Below are 21344 nucleotides of genomic sequence, written 5' to 3'. Positions count from 1 at the left end.
TTGAGGCGGAGTTTCGCTCTTGTTGCCTAAGCTGGATTGCAATGGCATGATCTTGGCTCACTGCAACTTCCTGCTTTCCAGGTTCAAATGATTCTCCTGCCTCAGCCTCCCAAGTAGTTGGGATTACAGGTGCCCACTACCACCCCCGGCTAGTTTTTTGTATTTTTAGTAGAGATGGAGTTTCACCATATTGGCCAGGCTGGTCTCAAACTCCTGACCTCAGGTGATCTGCCCACCTCAGCCTCCCAAAGTGCTGGGATTACAGGTGTGAGCCACTGGGTACTTAACATTTTAAAGTAAATTTTACTTAGCATTTATTTTGTGTTAATGGTCTTATGTTTTCCACTTTGCATGTCTGTATCAGGTAGAGATCACTTTTACATGTTATTGTAATATATAATCTTGTTACAGTACATTGATTTATAATAGTGATAAGCCATGCGTTTATTATTATACTGTTATTTTACAGAAAACTACTGAACCTTTAGTATAACCCTATGGTAGAGAAATGATTCACTATTATTATGGGCATGCATTATTGTTTAAAAACACATAAAATGTAATAAATACAAATAACTTATGGTTTCAGGATTTTTTTAAGGTTAGTATCTATTGGGAATTTGGGAATATGTTTTCTGGGATTTCCCAACTTTGAACTTTGCTCTGGTCATTCATACCAGAAGGGCTGCAGGTTTTCTACTGGAGTTTTAGTTGACGTGAGCAGTACTGACTACACTGTCTTCAGTCTGGAAACTGTAAAACTGGGTACCTAACCCCGTATTTGTCCCTTCTCCCAAGTGTCAGCACCCCACCAGAATCTGTTCACTTCTGTCCACTGTCCCATGCCTTCAGATGCCTGTTTTTATATTTTTTCAGAGTTTACATATAGTTGTTATCAACAGAGAGGGTTAGTTGAAGCAGAGCCAACTTGGTCCTATTAGAAGCAGAACTCTTCTCCCTTGTTCTAAATAGAACACACCCTTGAGTATCATCCTGAGAAGGGTACATGGGAAATACATATTTTGAAAACTCACATGTCCAAAAAATGTATTTATTTTACTTGATTAATAGTTTGATCATGGTTGTCACACACAATAATATTCTCTTAGAATATTTTAGACACTATACTATTATCTTCAAGCTTCCATTATTGCTGTTACAAAGTTGGATGTGAATCTGTTTCTTGACCTTTTATATTTGACCTGTTTTTTCCTCTTGAAGTTTTTAGAATAGTCTCTTTGTTCCTGGTTTCCTGAAATTGCATAAGGATATGCCTTGGAATGGAGCTTTTTTCCATTCTTTGTGCTGGGTATTCATTGAACCCTGTCAACTTTAGAAAGTTGTGTCCTGCAGTTCTAGGAAAGTCAATTTTATTCTGATTCTTTTCTTCTCCCCACCCCTCCACCCCACCTCATATTCTCCGGAACTCCTCCTGAACTTTGTGAATTGAACTGAACCTTGTGAATTGATCTTCTAATGTTCTTTTGTTTTCTCTTCTATTTTCCTTACTATTTTTTTTTTTTTGGTCTTTTTGTTCTATTTTCTGATATGACCTCAACTTTTTTTTCAATCCTTTTCCTGCATTTTGGATTTGGCAGTCCTATTTAGAGCTCTTCCTTGTGCCTTTCTTGTTCTTTTGGTTTACAGCGTTCTTCTTTGTCTTATGGGTGCAATATCTTACTTATTCTCTCCAAGCATATTATAGTGTGTTCTTCCCTTTCTGTTCTCTTGTTTTTTTCTTTGCTTCCTCCAAGGTCCTTTTAAAAATGTCTTTATTTTGGTCTTTGTCTTTTAGCTATGGAAATACTTGGTTGTCCATTCACATGAAAGAATGAGGCATTAAAAAGCTGATCAGAAGTTCTGAGTGCATAAGCAGAGTTTTATTGATTGGTGGGCTTCACTGGAGGGTGATAAGGTGGCTGGTCATGTTTTTCATGGGAGAACTCCAAATGTGAATATCTGTAAGTCTTTCTTTTGGCGGTTCAGTTTCCTCCAAAGGTAAATCTTTCTAATTCCTGGGATAGAAGTTTTGCTGGTAGGATTCTGGATGCTGAATAGGTACAGGTTGTTAGTTACACTATTTAATATGTGGAATTTTATACAACTCAAGGGACATTTAAAAAAAAAAAAAGAAAAGAAAATTTTAATGTAGGCTTTCAGTATGCTATCTCTTCCTTTTTCTTCATTGTTAAATCTACCCCAGCTGCTACTTACTGTTATAGGTAATGACTGTCTGGCTGGTGGTGTGAGTGATAAGAAGACAGTTGTGGATAAAGAAAGGCAAATGTATTAGTGAAAGTATGAAAATACGTTGTAAGGGTGCAACAGGCAGGTCAGCAAGAAAGGAGGTGGCTGCAAGGAGACAGAGGCTTGCTGGGGATTTTATAAGATGGTACTTGTACTGTGTGCTGAAGAGGGTTTTGTGCAGTGATAATGCCAAGGTTGCAGTGAACTAACTTGCATTTTTCTATCTACTGAGTGTCTGGTGATAGCTGGGCACAGGAAGATTGTGAGTTATTTGCACAGGAGGAGTATATGTCCTGGACCATCAAGAAAGGCAGACTTAACTACCTTCTCTTTTTGCTTTCCCCTGGTCCTGTCAGCCTGGCTTGTTTCCCCTAATTACAATTCGAGACTTGCCAGTTTCTGCTGGAGTGGAGGGCGGCAGGAATCTGGCTATCCAAGTAGAAGGAGGGCATCTAAGGAACTGTCTTTATCTTATTTTCAAACAGATACACCTGTTTGCAGCCTAACTCCTTACCTATATATTCAAATGTATCTGCTAGTGCCAAGCCTTTGGAGAGTTCTTTGGTGAGAACTGGTCTGCTTCATTTCGGCTCTGTACTCCGCCTCTCACCTTCTGGTTTCCCATCAATTAAAGTTCTGCTCATCCAAGTAAGGAAAGCAATGCCAGTCGTTCCTTCTTCTAGGCTCCCTAATCTTTCCAAGTCATTCTCTTAGAGAACACTTCCCCCATCACTTGCCTTTGGGGAGGATAAGTCATCCTCTTCTTTTCCAAGGGGAAGGGAGGGAAAGGCTCTTATCACACATACTATACCCAAAGGCTAGTGACTATTGTTCCATTTCCCCCTCCTTATAAAGACACTGTGTTGTGGGGTATAACAGGAGATGGTGGAGGAGGGGTGGCAATAGAAGTGTCACTGCTTATATAACCATGAGGGCAGAAGTCTAGACCTAGTGGCTGTTGGCACTAAGTGGCTCACTGGCAGCTCTCTTTAGAAAGTTGGGGGATACTTAGCACTCTAACCATCAACTTTGTGGCTTAATTGTAATTCTAGGACAAGAGGGAAATATTGCACTTACAGAACTGCTTACTGTTCCATTGTATAAGTGTATCCAAATGTACTTAACCAAATTCTCCATTGTGGGACATTTCTTTTTCACTTTTGTGATGCTAGGAACAGTATTACAGTGATCATCCTTGTAGTAGTTAACCATTATTATGTCCATAGGTAAAATTTCTATGAGTTTCATATTTCATAAAAACATACGCATTTTTAGTACTTTCATTAAATATTATCTGTTTGCCTGAAATCTGGTACTATGTTTATACTCCTCCCAGCTGTACATGAGAGTGTTGTTTGAGATAACCTAACAGGAGGAGATTGACAGGAACATGAACAGGAACTCATTCACATGTTAGGAGGGTGGCACAGCCCAACTCCAAGGGGGACAGATACTCCTGTGCTGAGGAGCCTTGCAGAGCTCATTGTATGTATCTCTTCATCTGGCTGTGTATTTCTTTCTTTCTTTTTTTTTTTTTTTAAGAAGGAGTCTCGCTCTGTCACCCAGGCTGGAGTGCAGTGGCGCGATCTGTCACCCAGGCTGGAGTGCAGTGGCGCGATCTCTGCTCACTGCAAGCTCTGCCTCCTGGGTTCATGCCGTTCTCCTGCCTCAACCTCCCCAGCAGCTGGGACTACAGGCGCCCGCCACCACGCCCGGCTAATTTTGTGTGTTTTAGTAGAGACAGGGTTTCACTGTGTTAGCCAGGATGGTCTCGATCTCCTGACCTCGTGATCCGCCTGCCTCGGCCTCCCAAAGTGCTGGGATTACAGGTGTGAGCCACCGCGCCCAGCGTATTTATTTCTTTTAAGATATTCTTTGTAAGAAGCTATTAAACAGGAATCTTGGTCGACCAGAATCTTGGTCAACCACAAGGAGGGAGAAATGATGAGGACATGCTGACAGAATCATTTCAACTCTTCTCAATTGATCATCTTCCTAAAAGGTGACTAAGTGGAATGTGGCGAATGTGAGTGAATCTTTCTTGAGGGTGAGATTTGAAACCTCTGGAAATAATTAATGAGAACACAAATTCTCAACCTTCAGAACTATGATGAAGGCAGAGACACTGTAAAAGACTGAACTAAATACCGCTGGCCCCAGGACTGGACCTGATCATATTTCTTGGACTAAACCTCTGACGCAAATCTGTTTTGATCAATACTCTTGGATCTCCCATCACCCTAAGATAGTATAGGGCCATAGAAATGAAATTCAGACTGTTTCATTTAAATTGATGTTCCATCATGTTCTTCTTTTTTATTTTTATTTTTATTTTTTGGACACTGTTGCCCAGGCTGGAGTGCAGTGGCACGATCTTGGCTCACTACAACCTCCCCCTCCTGGGTTCAAGTGATTCTCCTGCCTCAGCCTTCTGAGTAGCTGGGATTACAGGTGCCCACCACCATGCCTGGCTAAGTTTTTGTATTTTAGTAGAGATGGGGTTTCACTATGTTGGCCAGGCTGGTCTTGAACTCCTGAACTCGTGATCCGCCCACCTCGGCCTCCCAAATCCATCATGTTCTTATTAAAAATTTGAAAACATGTTGCCTCCTATTTACACCAGAGGATACTTGGACAAGAAATAGAATTATGGTACCATGTTTTCCTCTTGCCTTCTTGCTTCATTCCGAAACTTGCTTACTCTTCTCTTTTCATATTCCCCAAGTTCCTCTGGAGTCATTATACAGAACAGAGCATACTGGGAAAGCATTATGTTTAAAAGTATCTAAGGCTACAGTGTCCATTGATGGATGAATGGATAAATTGTGATCTATATATACAATGGAATATTATTCAACCCTAAAAAAGGAGATCCTGCAATTTGCAACAACATGGATAAAACTGGAGGACATTATATTAAGTAAAATAACTAGATACAGACAGATACTACAAGATCTCACTTATAAATGGAATCTTCTAAAAAAGTCAAATAATTAGAAACAGAGAAATCAAATATGTAGAAATAGAATAGAGTAGTCATTACCAGGGATGGGGGGTTGAGTGAAGAGAAGGGGAATGGATGAGGAGAGGTAGGTCTCTTTTGGTAGCAAGTTGCAATTACAAAGGATGACTAAGTCTAAAGATCAAATATATAGCATGAGGACTATAGTTGAAAATAGTGTATTGTACACTGGAAATTTGCTAAAAGAATAGATTTTAGGTGCTCTTACCACCCCCAAGCCCTCACACACAAAAGGTAACTGTGAGATGATGGATATGTCCATTTGTTTGACTGTAGTGATAATTTCACTGTGTATATCAAAACATCATGTAGTACACCTTAACATATACAACAAAAAAGTTTAAAATATTTTTTTTTTTTGAGACGGAGTCTTGCTCTGTCACCTGGGCTGGAGTGCAGTGGCCGGATCTCAGCTCACTGGAAGCACCACCTCCCGGGTTTATGCCATTCTCCTGCCTCAGCCTCCGGAGTAGCTGGGACTACGGGCGCCCACCACCTCGCCCGGCTAGTTTTTTGTATTTTAGTAGAGACGAGGTTTCACCGTGTTAGCCAGGATGGTCTCGATCTCCTGACCTCGTGATCCGCCCATCTCGGCCTCCCAAAGTACTGGGATTACAGGCTTGAGCCACCGCGCCCGGCCTTAAAATATTTTTTTAAAAGAATATCCATTTTCCTTGCTTGGGATAGTTTATCTTTTTCCTTCTCTCTGCCAATTTGGATAAAAGAATGGCATCTTATTATTTTGCTTTGCAGTTGTTATTACTAGTAGAAAAAGAATGATTTTACATATGCTTCTTGTCCACCAAGCTATTTTTTTTTTTTTTTTTTTTTTTGAGATGGAATCTTGCTCTCTCGCCCAGGCTGGAGGGCAGTGGTGCAATCTCCCTCTCTCCCTCCCTCCCTTCTTCTTCTGCTTCTTCTTTTTCTTTTTCTTTTCTTTCTTTCTTTCTTTTTTTTTTTGGAGACACGGTCTCCCTCTGTAGCCCAGGCTAGAGTGCAGTGGCATGATCTTGGCTCACTGCAACCTCCACCTCCCAGGTTCAAGGATTCTCGTGCCTCAGCCTCCTGAGTAGCTGGGATTACAGGCATGCACTGCCATGCCAGCTAATTTTTGTATTTTTTGTAGAGATAAAGTTTTGCCATGTTGGCCAGGCTGGTCTCCAACTCCTGGCCTCAAGTAATCTGATCACCTCGGCCTCCCAAAGTGCCAGGATTACAGGCATGAGTCGCCATTCCTGGATTACACCAATAAAATTTTTTATTTTGCATTTGTAACTTCTGAGTAACTATAATAGAATTCTTATAAGACACTTTTATAATAAAAATAATTTTGTGATATTTCACATGTAATTTCACTATATAGAAAATCAGGTATTATAATTTCACAGGTGACTTAGGAGAGGTTACCTGACTGAAGTTTAGTGAGTCACATTTTGATAATATAGTATATACGAGACCACAGAGTAAAAAAGAAATCACCACTGAGGAAGTTTGTAAGGAATTATTTATTCACCAAATATGCTTTTGGAGGCCTGTCTTCTTTCTTGGTTGTTTTCAGAATTCAGTTTTCCCCTATGTTGAGTAATGTGCCTGTGCTAAGGAAAGATTAACTTTCTAAATGACAGCAGACCATACCGAGTGGGTGGTGTTGCTGTTTTCGCTATGTTCCTTAAAAAGCAGCTCACTTTTGTTTGTTTGTTTGTTTGTTTGTTTTGAGACAGAGTTTTGCTCTTGTTGTCCAAGCAGGATTGCAATGGCATGATCTTGGCTCATGCAACCTCCACCTCAGGGGTTCAAGCGATTCTCCTGCTTCAGCCTCCTAAGTAGGTGGGATTGCAGGCGCATGCCACCACATCCGGCTAAGTTTTTGTATTTTTAGTAGAGACGGGGTTTCACCATGTTAACCAGGCTGGTCTTGAACTCCTGACCTCAGGTGATTCGCCCACCTCAGCCTTCCAAAGTGCCACGATTACAGGCGTGAGCCACCATGCCCGAGCAGCTCACTTTTTAAAAATATATATTTTATGTTAAGTTCTGGGGTGCATGTGGAGGATGTGCAGATTTGTTACATAGGTAAATGTGTGCCATGGTGTTTGCTGCACCGATCAACCCATCACCTAGATATTAAGCCCCACATGCATTAGCTATTTATCCTGATGCTCTTCCCTCCTCCCCCCTGCTCCTGACAGGCCCTGGTGTGTGTTGTTCCCCTCCATGTGTCCATGTGTTCTCATTGTTCAGCTTCCACTTATGAGTGAGAACATGTGGTGTTTGGTTTTCTGTTCGTGTGTTAGTTTGCTGAGGATAATGGCTTCCAACTCCATACGTGTCCCTGCAAAGGACGTGATCTCGTTCCTTTTATGGCTGCATAGTACTCCATAGTGTATATGTACCACATTTTGTTTATCCAGTCCATCACTGATGGGCATTTGGGTTGATTCCCTGTCTTTGCTGTTATGAATAGTGCTGCAATAAATACACGTGTGCATTTATATTTATCCCATAATAGAATGATTTATATTCCTTTGGGTATATATCCAGTAATGCGATGGCTGGGTCAAATGGTATTTCTGGTTCTAGATCCTTGTGGAATCACCATACTGTCTTCCACAATGGTTGAGCTAATTTACATTCCCACCAACAATGTAAAAGCGTTCTTATTTCTCCACAGCCTTACCAGCATCTGTTGTTTCTTGACTTTTTAATAATCACCATTCTAACTGGCATGAGATGTTATCTCATTGTGGTTTTGATTTGCATTTCTCAAATGACCAGTGGTGTTGAGCTTTTTTTCATATGTCCGTTGGCCGCATGAATGTCTTCTTTTGAGAATTGTCTGTTCATGTCCTTTGCTCACTTTTGATGGGGTTGTTTGTTTTCTTTTTTCTTGTAAATTTGTTTAAGATCCTTGTTGATTCTGGATATTAGCCCTTTGTCAGATGGGTAGATTACAAAATTTTCTCCCATTCTGTAGGTTGTTTTTTCACTCTGATGATAGTTTCTTTTGCTGTGCAGAAGCTCTTTAGTTTAATTAGATCCCATGTGTCAATTTTTGCTTTCATTGCAATTGCTTTTGGTGATTTCATCATAAAATCTTTGCCCATGCCTATGTCCTGAATGATATTGCCTAGATTTTCTTCTAGGGTTTTTATGGTTTTGGGTTTTACATTTAGGTCTTTAATCCATCTTGAGTTAATTTTTATATAAGGTGTAAGGAAGGGGTAAAACCAGTTTTGGTTTTCTGCATATGGCTAGCCAGTTTTCCCAGCAACATTTATGAAACAGGAAATCCTTCCCCCATTGCTTGTTTTTGTCAGGATTGTCGAAGATCAGATGGTTGTAGATGTGTGGTCTTATTTCTGAGATCTCTACTCTGTTTCATTGTTCTATGTGTCTGTATTGGTACCAGTACCATGCTGTTTTGGTTACTGTAGCCTTGTAGTATAGTTTGAAGTTCACTAGCATGATACCTCCAGCTTTGTTCTTTTTGTTAAGATTGTCTTGGCTACATGGGCTCAAAAAGTAGCTCACTTTTAAGCCTTTTTTTTTCTTCTTCTTCTTTTTTTGCTTGTATACACCAAAGGTGATGTTGGTTNAAAAAAAAAAAAAAAAAAAAAAAAAAGATTGCTTCTGTTTCTAAAATTACTTTCTATAGTGTCATTTCATTATTTTAATACCACTCTATTTGAATATGATACCAGACCTCATGGAAGTCAACTAGCATTTCTCCTGCAAAGTTGGCTATTGCGAATGGTGTTTTTAACGTCCTTTGAGGTGGAGTGGTTATTACTTGGAATGTGACAATTTCAATCTTTCAAAATAGCTATGTGCTTTGTTGCATTTTAAAGACATTTGCTCTACTAGAACAGTTGAAGAATTAGGTGCTTGTGTGTTAAATGCCTACCACCTGATAATTATCTCAAGGGAGAATTTGTTTAGTTTAAGCTTAATCTAAATAAAAGATAACCTGTCATACTAATTTTCAATAAGGCTTTAGTAAGATGAATGTCCAGAATTTAGTTTAATTGCTTCCACTGCGACGTAAGAATGATTTGTGTGTCAAAATTAAGCATGTTGGCAGGTCATCCTGTAAAAGTTTGTATGTGGAGTTGAAGTAAACTTACATTTTACTTGAAACTCTTTTAACAGTTTATTTCTTCTGCCGGTTATTTTATTGACTGTCAATTTACCACCCCTCTTAAAAAAAAAAAAAGGTGAGAGGAAAAAGGCCACAGCATCATCACATTTATATATGAGTTCCCTAAACCATATGGTGATTTCTAATTAGAATACAAAAGATTCTGTGATGAGACTAACTTCATAGTAGCTGTAACAGTGGGCATCACAGAAGGAGAGAGTTTTCTTCAGTTTCCAACAAGGAGACTTTTGAGAGAAACTGTGTGGTCTATAATTGTCCTTATACTAGAAGTCTGACAAAGTTCTTGATGTGCAGATCAAGTTGGTATTTCGAAGGTAGTAATTTAATTCTGGAGGTTTGATCCTCTCAGTTAGTGGCTTGACTTGATTTTTTTTAATGCAGCTTCAATATTTAATTTCACATGTACCCTCTCAGTAGAGATTTCAAAGGATACTTTGCTGGATGCTTGACTGCCTTGTCTATTTGCTCTTGTTTTGCATGCAAGAGAGAGCCAGAAGCTTTCTTCTCATTGTGTACACATGGTATTAATGGATTTACTCTGCCTGTATCGTCTCATTACTGGAAACAGCTAGAAGCACAGAAGTCTTTCAGTGTATGCAAATAAGGCAGAATCATCTACCTGAGAGTTAATATTCTCTGCTTTTAAGTGTATTCTAAATCTAATGTTTGTATTTAGAGCATAACATCCTGTTCTTTTTTTTTTACGGGCAAAAAGCTAAGCAGACTCAGGCAGCTGTTTGATGTTGGCTTCAAGTGTTATTAATTTCATATTCTATTATTCTTTTCACTGTAGCACAAGTGAAGCTGATGTGGAGGCTGTCATGGATAAGTTGTTTGATGAGCTGGCTCAGAAACAAAATGATTGTACGTAAGTTAATTTCTCTTGAAAGAGAATACATTTAGAACACAATGCCCAATCTCCACTGACCAATTAATAAGTTCCATTGCTGTATATGGGTTGATGCCACGCTCAAGTGGCAGTCATTGTATCAGCATTTTGTCTAATTTATGTGTTGAATCATGTGCTATTATTCATCAAGCTATGCATTTCCTATCTGTAAGAGATGAATTTTATAGTAATTATCCAGACAAGATTGAGTCTTTGTTCATGTTCCCATAGTAACTAGACCAAGGATTCTAAAAGTGCAAGGCAGAGAGCTGCGCCTGAATAAAGCCTGTGGAACCGTTGCCGACTGCACATTTGAAGAGCTGTGTGAGAGAGTAAGTATCCAGGCACGTCCAGACTCACTGGCCTTTTCACATGTTAAAATACTTCATGTTTTCCTCTCTGCCCATTTCAGATTTTAAAATACCATTCACAGAGTCTGAACCGATTTAAAAGTCTCATTAAGGGAAATACTCATCTATATTTGCCATGTGCTTTTTATAGATATTGGCACAAAATTTGTACTTAGAAGGGCTCTAATGCAAAATTAGAAATGCAGAGAGAACTGTCAACTGTTGCTAGAAGCAAAAATAAAATCCGTTTTGTAAAAGTCAAACATAAGAGATTTTTGGAAAAATATTTGAGGTGAGAGTTAGTATGTGGCAAAAAGAAAGATGAAATAATGCTAGCATGATCCAAGGAAGCATCACATAAAATAATTTCCACCCCTTGTACTCATTGCCCATCTATTATTGCCATAACATCGGACCTACTAGGGCCAGAGTCAAAGAAGGTGAATTTCTGTAACTGTGACATTTATATTATATGATAAATAATATGTTCAACAGAGAAAAAATGTTTACCAGTGTATGCACACATTCATATAACTGAGAAAGATCTTGACTGCAGATTCATTATAGATATGAATTCTGTCTTAAAAAATCTGGAATTCTCAGTACTCAATGGATATGCAATGTATTTATTGATTGCAAATCTTGAGGAAAACAAATTCAAATTAGAATTTTAAGCTTAATTTCTCGATTGACATGCTTAATTTATCATTCTAGCTGGTCTCTGATTTATCTTGACTTGTAGGTAACTAAAGAACAGTTGCTTTTCAGTAAGGGAAAAGACAAAATACGTATACCTGCGGCCATTTTATGAGTGTTTTTCTTAAAAGCTCGTGACAGCCGGGCGCGGTGGCTCCCTCCTGTAATCATGAGGTCAGGAGATTGAGACGACCCTGGCTAACACGGTGAAACCCCGTCTCTACAAAAAATACAAAAAATTAGCTGGGCGTGGTGGCGGGCGCCTGTAGTCCCAGCTGCTGCGGAGGCCAAGGCAGGAGAATGGCGTGAACCCGGGAGGCGGAGCTTGCAGTGAGCCGAGATCGCGCCACCGCACTCCAGCCTGGGTGACAGTGCGAGACTCTGTCTCAAAAAAGCAATTATTTAGCACTTCAGAACCAGTAAAGTTTAGGATCAAGGAGGATCCTCCGATAGGGTGGTAATGTTGATTTCTATTAGTGAAAGTCATTCTGGGTGATACGGACCTTTCAGACCTCTCCTGGATCAATCTTTAAGGTCCTGATAACCTAACATCTCCTGACAAAATTCTATTAAGGCTCCCACTTAGGTTTGACTTACTTTGCGAGAAAAAATAAACTTGAGAAGAATCTTGTATATCCAAAAGATGAAGCTCCTCCACTTTCTACAGAAGAGGACCCAGTAGGGAACGGGAAAAGACAGGCGTGTTGAGTCTTGGGGGAGGAAGGCAAAGATGGTCTCTTTTGGAGCAGACACTGAGTTTTATCTGCATTTTTAAAATATGCTCCTTGTTTTAGGAGTCTTAGTAACAGGAAAAGGCCACTTATCAGGGACCAAAATCTCCAGTTTATTTACTATCCAGGGGTGATGGGGAAGAAGACTGATTGAGACTTTATCTTGAAAATGAAATAGCCCTTATAAAATAAATCGTTTTGTCTTATTTGACAAAAATGTGGATTACAATAGCAACTACAAATTAAACTCTTAGATTAAACAATGAACAAGTGCAGCGACATGATAATGGCTCACTACAGCCTCGACCTCCTGGGCTCAGGCAGTCCTCCCACCACAGTCTCCCTGGTAGGTGGGACTACAGGCACACAACGCCATGCCTGGCTACTTTTTAAAAAAAGTTTTTGTAGAGATGGGGGTCTTACCATGTTGTCCAGGTTGTTCTCAAATTCCTGCAAGAGATCCACCCACCTCAGCCTTCCAAAGTGCTGGGATTACAGATGTGAGCTACCATGACCAGCCTTGTCAATTACTTTCTTTTGAAGTTTTTGTGATGTTATTATTTACTGATTTTTTTTCTTCTCCAAGTTGGCCAGATCTTCTTTTGTCAGTGAGTTTGCATGGACAGGTTTGCCCTTTATCTAGACTGTAATTGTGGGGTGTTTACTACATTACGCAAGTGCTGAGTGACCTGCAAAAGGCATTGACGTGGTAAGTGGGGTTAGATCCTAGTGTTAAGCTATGAGGGATGTTTGAGGAAGTGCTAAGTTTTTAAGTAGCTAGTTCATTTGTGACTATTTTCTTGTTATGATGATTTTGCATTGCTTTGCAACCTTGTAACTGCAATTCAGATATTAATTTATTGCATGAAGAGGACAATTGAAAGCCCTCAACTTCAGATATAACCTAAAGCTCTTAATGAGTTATAATGATCTTATGAGCCAGGCTAAATAATTGCCAAAAACCATTAAGTAAAGATAACAACACATCCAACCTAAGGTAAAGAAGCAGGCATCTGGTGTGTCTGGGACAGTCCCAGCTTTGGATCATCTGTCCTAATTTTCTGGAAGGCTCTTGAAGCCCAAGACCTGCCCAATCACCTGATACCATCATGAAAAAGTCTTTGGCAAGAAGTAGATTGGTTAACAGTCCATAATGATTATTTTTGAGTCATGGCCCCTTCCAAGGAAAAAATAATACAGAAACTTACCTGTGTCTTGATAAGGTAAAAGAAGGTTTAGATTGGAAGCCCTTGACATATGCCATAAGTAAAATGAAAAAGCCAGGCACATTCTGCTGTTTGCACACCTCTTCCCTCACTGTTCCAAGCACAGTTCCTCAGATTTGGAATCCTGCAGGTTAACATCTAGCCTCTTGGTATCTCCTGGATTCTCTTTCTTTGTAAATTTATAGTTCAGTACTGTCATGTTCAGCAGTCTGAGTTAGGAGAAGCTGCAACACATACATAATAATAATAACGAATATAGCCACCCATCAGGTATCATCCTAAGCACTTTTATATATAAATTCATTTGATACTTATAATAGGTAGGCACTATTATTGTCCACATTTTATAGGTAGAGAATTTTAAACACCAAGATGTTAAGTTACCTTCCTAAGGTCATACAGCTAATAAGTGGTGTAGCCAGAGCTCGGACTTCTTGGTAGTTTGGGAGTCAGATTCTGTGCTTTTAATCACTACATTGTATCTGAAGATGTTCTGGACAAGTTCTTCCTCAATCTTTAATATACTTTGGACTCTATCTTAAAGTGTAATCATTTGGGAGGCCGAGGCAGGCGGATCACATGAGGTCAGGAGTTCAAGACCAGCCTGGACAATATGGCAAAACCTCATCTCTACTAAAAATATAGAAATTAGCCAGGCGTGGTGGCAGGCATCTGTAATCCCAGCTACTCAGGAGGCTGAGACATGAGAATCATTTGAACACAGGAGGTGGAGGTTGTGGTGAGCCAAGATCATGCCACTGCATTCCAGCCTGGGTGACAGAGACTCTGTCTCAATAAATATATAAATAACAACAACAAAAATAAAGTGTAATCAGATAATTTGTGAATTCTCACATCTGAGCTAAGCTTTAAGAATTTTATGGAGCATGAAGCTGAATGGGGAACAGACATCCCCCAGTCCTGAGAGCCTCCCTCTGTGTTGAAAACCTTAGTACAGACCTGCCCAACTCATGTGTGTTGGCATACCCACTGGGAAGTCCAGCTACGAGCCCCTCTGCTCTTCTGAAGGCTGTACCTCCAGGGTTTGTGGCTCCAGGCAAGGGTCCCCAAGCCTTAGGCAGCCTCACCCCTTTGCCCATTAATAAAAATACTTTCTCTTCCTGCCATGACAAAGGTTGGGAAGTGCTGCGTTAGAGAAGTGCGGGAGGGTGGAGGAGAATATGTTTGGGCGGTCTTTGTTCCCTGCCGTTCCCTCCATATCAGAGCTGTGGCAAATGAACATGGAGCAGATCCATCTCTGTGGACATGACATGAGCTTTCAGGTTTCCTTTCCTTACCTTGATATAGCTACTTGGTTTAATCCGAGGGTAGTGGAGGAGTCAGAAATATGGTATTGAAGGCAGTGGTTCTCAAAATGTGGTTTATAGACCTCTAGGAGTCCCTGAGACCCTTTCAGGGGTCCTGGGAATCTAAACTCTATGTAACACTTCTTGCCTTTTTTACTCTGGTAGTATTTACAGTAATGATGCAAAAGCACTGATGGGTGAAACTGCTAGCACGTTAGCAGGAATCAAGGCAGTAGCACCAAAAGATACTGTATTTTTCACTGATCATATGCTCCCAGTAAAAATAAATAAATAAATAAATAAATAAATAAATAAATAAATAACCCAGTTCCATTTAAAAATATCCTTAAAGAAGCAGTAACAATTATTTTGTTAAATCTCAACTTTGAGAACATGTCTTTTGAATATTCTTTGTGATGAAGTAAAAGTACATGTAATAAAACACTTCTGCTCTATATCAAATATGAAGGCTGTCCTGGGGAAAAGCACTTGTACAGTTGTTTGAGTTGCAAGCTGAACTAGCCACTATTTTCACAGAATTCCATTTTTACTTGGAAGACTGAGTGACAGACAAACTATGGTTATTCAGATTTGGCAGACATTTTCTCACAATGTTTGACAGACATTTTCTTGAAAATGAATGAAATAAGACTGTCATTTCAAGGAAAACAACTGACAATATTTGTTGCCAGTGATAAAATTTGAGCAAACAAGTGAAAATTAGAATTTTGGAAAACTTGTTTCTGCCATCATGCGCTTGACAGCTTCCCAATTCTTAAACGTCTTTCAGATGAGATTGATGGTGATATTAACACATGCAATGTTTTGATAATTGTTTAATTAAATGTGTCAACATTTGGAAGATCTACATAACTCAATGAACCAATGCTTTCCGATAACCAATGCATGCTCTTACAAAATAATACATGACAAAAGATCCACTTAAAGTGCAGGAAAGACTAATGGATTTTAATATAATAGAATTCAAAAAGTATACTGATACTGTTTCAGTTTCTACGTTGCAACTAACAGTTTAAAATGACCTCTTTTCAAGTTAAAATTTTAATAGATTCTATTTTAGAACAGTTTTGGCCTTAAAGAAAATCAAGACTCTAGTACAGAGAGTTTCCATATACTTCCTAATCTAGTTTCCCCTGTTAACATCTTACGTTCATATGGTATATCTGTTACAATAAATGAACCAATATTGATATATTATTAACTAAAGTCCATATTTTATTTAGATTTCCCTAGTTTTACCTAATGTCCTTTTCTGTTCTACAATACCACATTACCTTTAGCTATGTCTCCTTAGGCTTCTCTTGGTTATGGCAGTTTCTCACAAACTTTTTGTTTTTGATGATCTTGACAGTTTTGAGTACTAGTTAGGTATTTGTAAAATGTCTCTCAATTGGGATTTGTCTGACATTTTCCTTATGATTAGACAGGAATGATAGTCTTGGGGGAACAGACCACAGAGATCAAGTACTACTTTAATCACATCATGTCAAGGATTCATACTGTCAACATGGCTTATAACCGTTGATGCTAACCTTCATCACACTTGTCTGAGATAATGTTTGTCAGGGTTTTTTTTTTTTTGCCCTAAAGTTATTCTTTCTCCCGCTTTCCACAGTGTACTCTTTGGCAGTAACTTCTTGTTGAGTTTTCATGTAGCGTCAAAGAATATCCACAATTATCTGATAAGGCTATTAAAATACGTTTCCCTCTTTCAACTACATATCCATGTAAGGCTAGATTTTCTTAATATACTTCAACCCAAATAACTGAGTTGCAATAGATTGGATGTAAAAATGGATATGAGAATCCAGCTATTTTCTATTAATCCAGATATTAAAGAGATTTACAAAAATGTAAGACAATGCCATTCTTCTTAGTTATTTTCATTTCAAAAAATAGAAGTATTTTTCATAAAAATGTGATTTGTGTTAATTTGATGGCCTTAATGTAGTGGCTTTATAATTGTTACTTTAAATGAATTAATACATATTTTAAATTTTTCTCAGTTTTAATTTCTATTACAATAAACACTGGGAGAGATAACCCGTATAAGCAAATGTTCGTTGAGTTCCTCAATAATTTTAAAAGTATAAAGGAGTCCTGAAGCCAAAAAGTTTGAGAACTCCTTGCTTTAGGGTTAAACTTTCATGGACCAAAAATGAAAGAATCCTACTGAAAGAAAACAAGGAAAGCTGAATTCTAAAGCCTTAATGAGTAGACTGACTAGACCCAAATTTTCCTTATTGAGAAATGTAATTTTTACACCTGCAGAAAATTGTTTCCTTAACCAATAACTGTACTCACAAGTAACTGTTTGCAAGAGCAGTTTGTTATTTGTATCTTAAAAATAATGACAGGTGGCCAGGTGTGTTTGCAAAAAGTCTAGGCAGAAAAATATATCAGTTGATGCATATGCATGGATGTATGCATTGCTCACTATCAACTTCTTGTTTATTACCTTTCTTCTTTGATATTTAGTACTCAAGAAATAAAAGTCCATCAGATAAGTGTATTGGCCTCCATTTTTCTATTAATCTTGATTATATCATGTTAGTGTATATATCCTTAGACTTACAAGTGTACCACATAGTATCCCTTAAGGAGTTGTTAAGTAACATTTCCCTTCTCTTGCTCCTTTTATGCTTTATTTAGCTTTATTCCAAGTGAAACCACTGGCTGGGAGCTACTTCTGGTTTGTGTCCTGTGCTTCGTTCACTCTCAGTAAATATAATACTAAAGGATGAATAGCTTTTATCTCTACTATTTGGCCAAGAGTCAAGGCTGATGGTGTTGAGATGTCAACAGTGGTAATTAGCATCAAGGAATAAGGGCATTAATCACCAGAGCTGAGGCAGCCCAGGAATATCCTTGGGCTTTTACCTTCCCAGCAGCAAAACCATTTTTGTAGCATTGCTGATCTGTGTATGCTCATTTCCCACATTTCCTGACTTCTGGCCTTGCCATGTCCAAATAAGGCAGCCGACCAGCCTGGCCACAGCATAGTGACAGGAGGACAGAAGTGAGATTGCAAAGATCTTCATAGAGAATGGGTCAGATTCTTGTAGGGAGGAATATGAATCCAGTGTCACAAATGAGCCGTAAGTCTTTTGTCTATCATTCCCCATCCACATTCCTAGTCAATCCTTAAACTAAAGAGTCATAGTCTTGATGTTGCAAGGCACCTCAAGGGTCACCTTATCTAACCATTCAACCAACACTGAATCCTGCAAGACCCCAGGCCTTCACTTGCCTTGCAATGCCAAATTGGGGAGTGCAGTTAAATATGTGAGAAGGAATATAAGACATGTTAAGATAGGTGCAAAATTTTACCATACACACCTAGACCTAGCCTATTTCATGAGTCCTCAGAATGATAAAGGAGGTTTTTGGAATAAAATCCCATAATTGACTTGTAATTTGATTTTTAAAAGTAAGATGTACACAAGTAACTTCTTATATGAATTTGTTTTGTTCTGATATTTTGTACATAAAAGAAAAAGTGAACTCTCTGTACGACTGGAGATTGGACTGAGGGATCCATTTTTACTAATTGTTGATTGATTATATCTTCCAAAGAAATCACTGTATATCAGGTTAAAAGTTATTATATATATATATATATCTCTTACTATTTTAAAGGAAAAAAGAAATGTCTGAAAAAGAGGGTCTGGTTTAGAAATTTGAAAACTGTAGCCTCTTAGAATAATTGTGAATGTTTCCATGATGAAAAGGGAGTAAAGAAGGATTAAAGGAATAAAGAGAACACCTTCCTCCTTTCTTTACTGGCAAATTTTCTGTAATAGGACACATAGTGAGGCTGGACAATCCTGCCCAGCTTCTGTTCCCAAACTGAGGCAAGAGCAGCTTCTTAGATGATGCTGCTCAGGGCTGCAGATTTTAAGCTCTGCAAGCCATGGGCTTCTCAGACTCAGCAGCCTGAAGCTCTTCTGAGGGAGAAAACGCGCTTTCATTTTCTGTGAATGTATTTATGTCATGTTGTTAGCTGAAATGGTTCAAAAATATTGTCTCTCCTGTAATGGGGAGAAAATGCCCAAGGATTCCCAGAGGGTCTCAATGGAAGAGTAAGTGTGCCAAAAATTGTATACTTTCAATATGTTCTCCGTAATATTATTTTGAGGATCAGATCTAATAGTAGACACAAGTCCTCATGTTTGTTTTAAGGTCACTTCTACTCTAGCAAAGTATGAGAAACTAATATTTAACATTTGTCTCAGTCTTTGAAAGGAATATGTCATTCATTTGCTGAGATAATAATTAAGAAGTGCAAAGATTAAGAAATGTGAATTTAAATATATATATTTTTTCTTTCTTTTTCTTTTTTTTTTTTTTTTTTTTTCGAGACAGGGTCTTGTTCTTTTGCCCAGACTGGAGTTCAGTGGTGTAATCACTGCTCACTGCAACCTCAGCCTCCCAGGCTCAAGCAGTCCTTCCCACCTCAGCCTCCCAAGCAGCTGGGACTACAGGCGCGCACCACCATGCCCAGCTAATTTTAGTATTTTTTTGTAGAGACAGGGTTTTGCCATGTTGCCCAGGTTGGTCTCAAACTCCTGGGCTCAAGCAATCTACCCTGCCTCAACCTTCCAAAGTGCTGGGATTACAGGCATGAGCCACCATGCCCATGATCACTAATTTTTTAAAATAGAATTTGTTTTTAATTTAAAGATAAATTATCTCATTTGGCTTTTAATAATAAATGTATCAGAGCTCAAAATAATAATTAAGAATAGCTCTCTAAACAGAAGACCTGTATGAAGAGATTGGTAAAGTGCTGAGAGAAAACAAGTCTAATTCAACCAATTAATATGAATATAAAACACTTTAAAAGTACTTGTTTGATTTTTTAAAAAAGCTTTAACACTAATGGTTTTTCTATTGCTTACCTATCAACTGGCCTGGTTTTTCTTAAACAGAAATTTTTTTTTAATCAAGTAACCCTTAAGTGTTTGTTTCCTATCATAGAGTATGATTTGCCATTTTCCATAGTTACCTTCCCCCAGATTAGATCAGTTGACCCAAAATTAGCAATTACTTATTACATTGCCAATTAGAATATTTAATAAGGTATATTCCATTTTATCACTTTGAAATATATTTTATGGAAAAAAGTTTGGAAATTGTTAGAAAATGGCTTGATGAAGATATTATTGAGTCAGGCAAAAGATTTTGAGAAAAAAAACTAGAAAGAAGCAAAGGAGCCATAATATCTTAAGAATTATAAGATTTTCACATATTTTATATAGGGTTAAATATTGCTTCATTCTTTTCTCTTTTATTGTTAATCAAGAAATATATGCTATGTAAGATCCAATCCTCCAAGATTACTACATTGACTTAGTGGTCAGCAACTATTTCTTTTTCTTTTTCTTTCTTTCTTTTTTTTTCTTTTTTCTTTTTTTGAGACACAGTCTTGATCTGTCACCCAGGCACAATCTTGGCTCCCTGCAACCTCCGCCTCCCAGATTCAAGCGATTCCTGTGCCTCAGCCTCCCGAATAGCAGGGATTACAGATGCATCTCACCACACCCAGCTAATTTTAGTGTTTTTAGTAGAGATGTGGTTTCACCATGTTGGCCAGGCTGTTCTTGAACTCCTGACCCCAGGTGATCCACCCACCTTAGCCTCCCAAAGTGTTGGGATTACAAAATAGCCACCATGCCCAGCCAGTCAGCAACTATTTCTTAAGTACTTCTATATCTGTATGCCTATGTTATGAGGAATATAAAAGAAGTGTGTAAGAAGTTTCTTTCAAAGAGTTTACAGTTTAGTAAAGGAAATAACATGAGCCAAATATTATTCAGCAAAGCAGAGTAGAAAGAGGCCCAACTGAGTCAGGAGATACCAATTCCAGTCACTAACTCAAATACTGTTTAGCTAACACTGGGTGCTGTGACACACACTTGGGAGGCTACTTGGGAGGCTGGGGCAGGATGATCACCTGAGTTCAGGAGTTCTTGGCAGTCCTGTGTTATCATGTCTGAGGATAGTCAAGGCACTCCAGCCTGGGCAACATAGCAAGACTCTGACTCCCCCCACCAAAAAAAGATACTATTTAGCTGAGTTGCCTTAGGCAGATCACTTAACCACTTCACCATTCTGGGTCTAATTGTGAAATGCATGATGTGATCAGCACATTTCTGTCATTCCTTTTATTTCATTTCATTTTATCTTTATACCATCAGTTTTGATGAATACTGATCTGTCATTCCTTGTAGCTATAACAGTCTACGTTAAAGAGCTGTGCTCACTAGTTAACTACATAATATAAGTGTATCAGGAGTTCAAAGTAAGGATGCTAAGGGTTGGAAAGGCTCCAACAAGACAGGAGATTTAAAGAGGAAATTGACCTTGACCTGGAAAGGCGAGCAGAATGTAGATGAGTAGAGTAAAAGTATTTCAACCATAATCCGAAGCCAAGCATCACCTGTTTCAGGGGGACAGACTGATGCCTAATGAGAGCAGAGTGCATGTTGGAGAGGAAAGGGAAATAAAGATGAAAAAGATCTCAGACAGATTCTACCATCAAAACCAGGCAGAGAAACAGTCTTCTTACCGTAATCCAGAGAGAGTCATTTTAGGTTTTGAGCAGGAATGTGGTACCTAGAATAATGTTTTAGGAAGATTAATGGGGCAGTATACGCTGGAAGAGGTTGTAACTTTCACCAACATATCCAGTGG

General features: G+C 38.6%; 1 protein-coding gene across 1 annotated transcript in view; it reads left to right on the top strand.

The window, feature by feature from the left end:
• Positions 1-21344, top strand: part of AFG1L (AFG1 like ATPase) — a 223618-nt gene that overhangs the window by 169768 nt on the left and 32506 nt on the right. The window contains 2 exon segments of the mRNA XM_017878746.1: positions 10222-10292; positions 10549-10649. Of these exon segments, the coding sequence (XP_017734235.1) occupies positions 10222-10292; positions 10549-10649 (172 nt within the window).

This window comes from Rhinopithecus bieti, unplaced genomic scaffold (genome assembly GCF_001698545.2).
Source record: "Rhinopithecus bieti isolate Rb0 unplaced genomic scaffold, ASM169854v2 scaffold_11508, whole genome shotgun sequence".
Taxonomy (NCBI): domain Eukaryota; kingdom Metazoa; phylum Chordata; class Mammalia; order Primates; family Cercopithecidae; genus Rhinopithecus; species Rhinopithecus bieti.
Note: the sequence above shows the minus strand (reverse complement) of the source record. Positions and strands in the feature narration are given on the sequence as shown.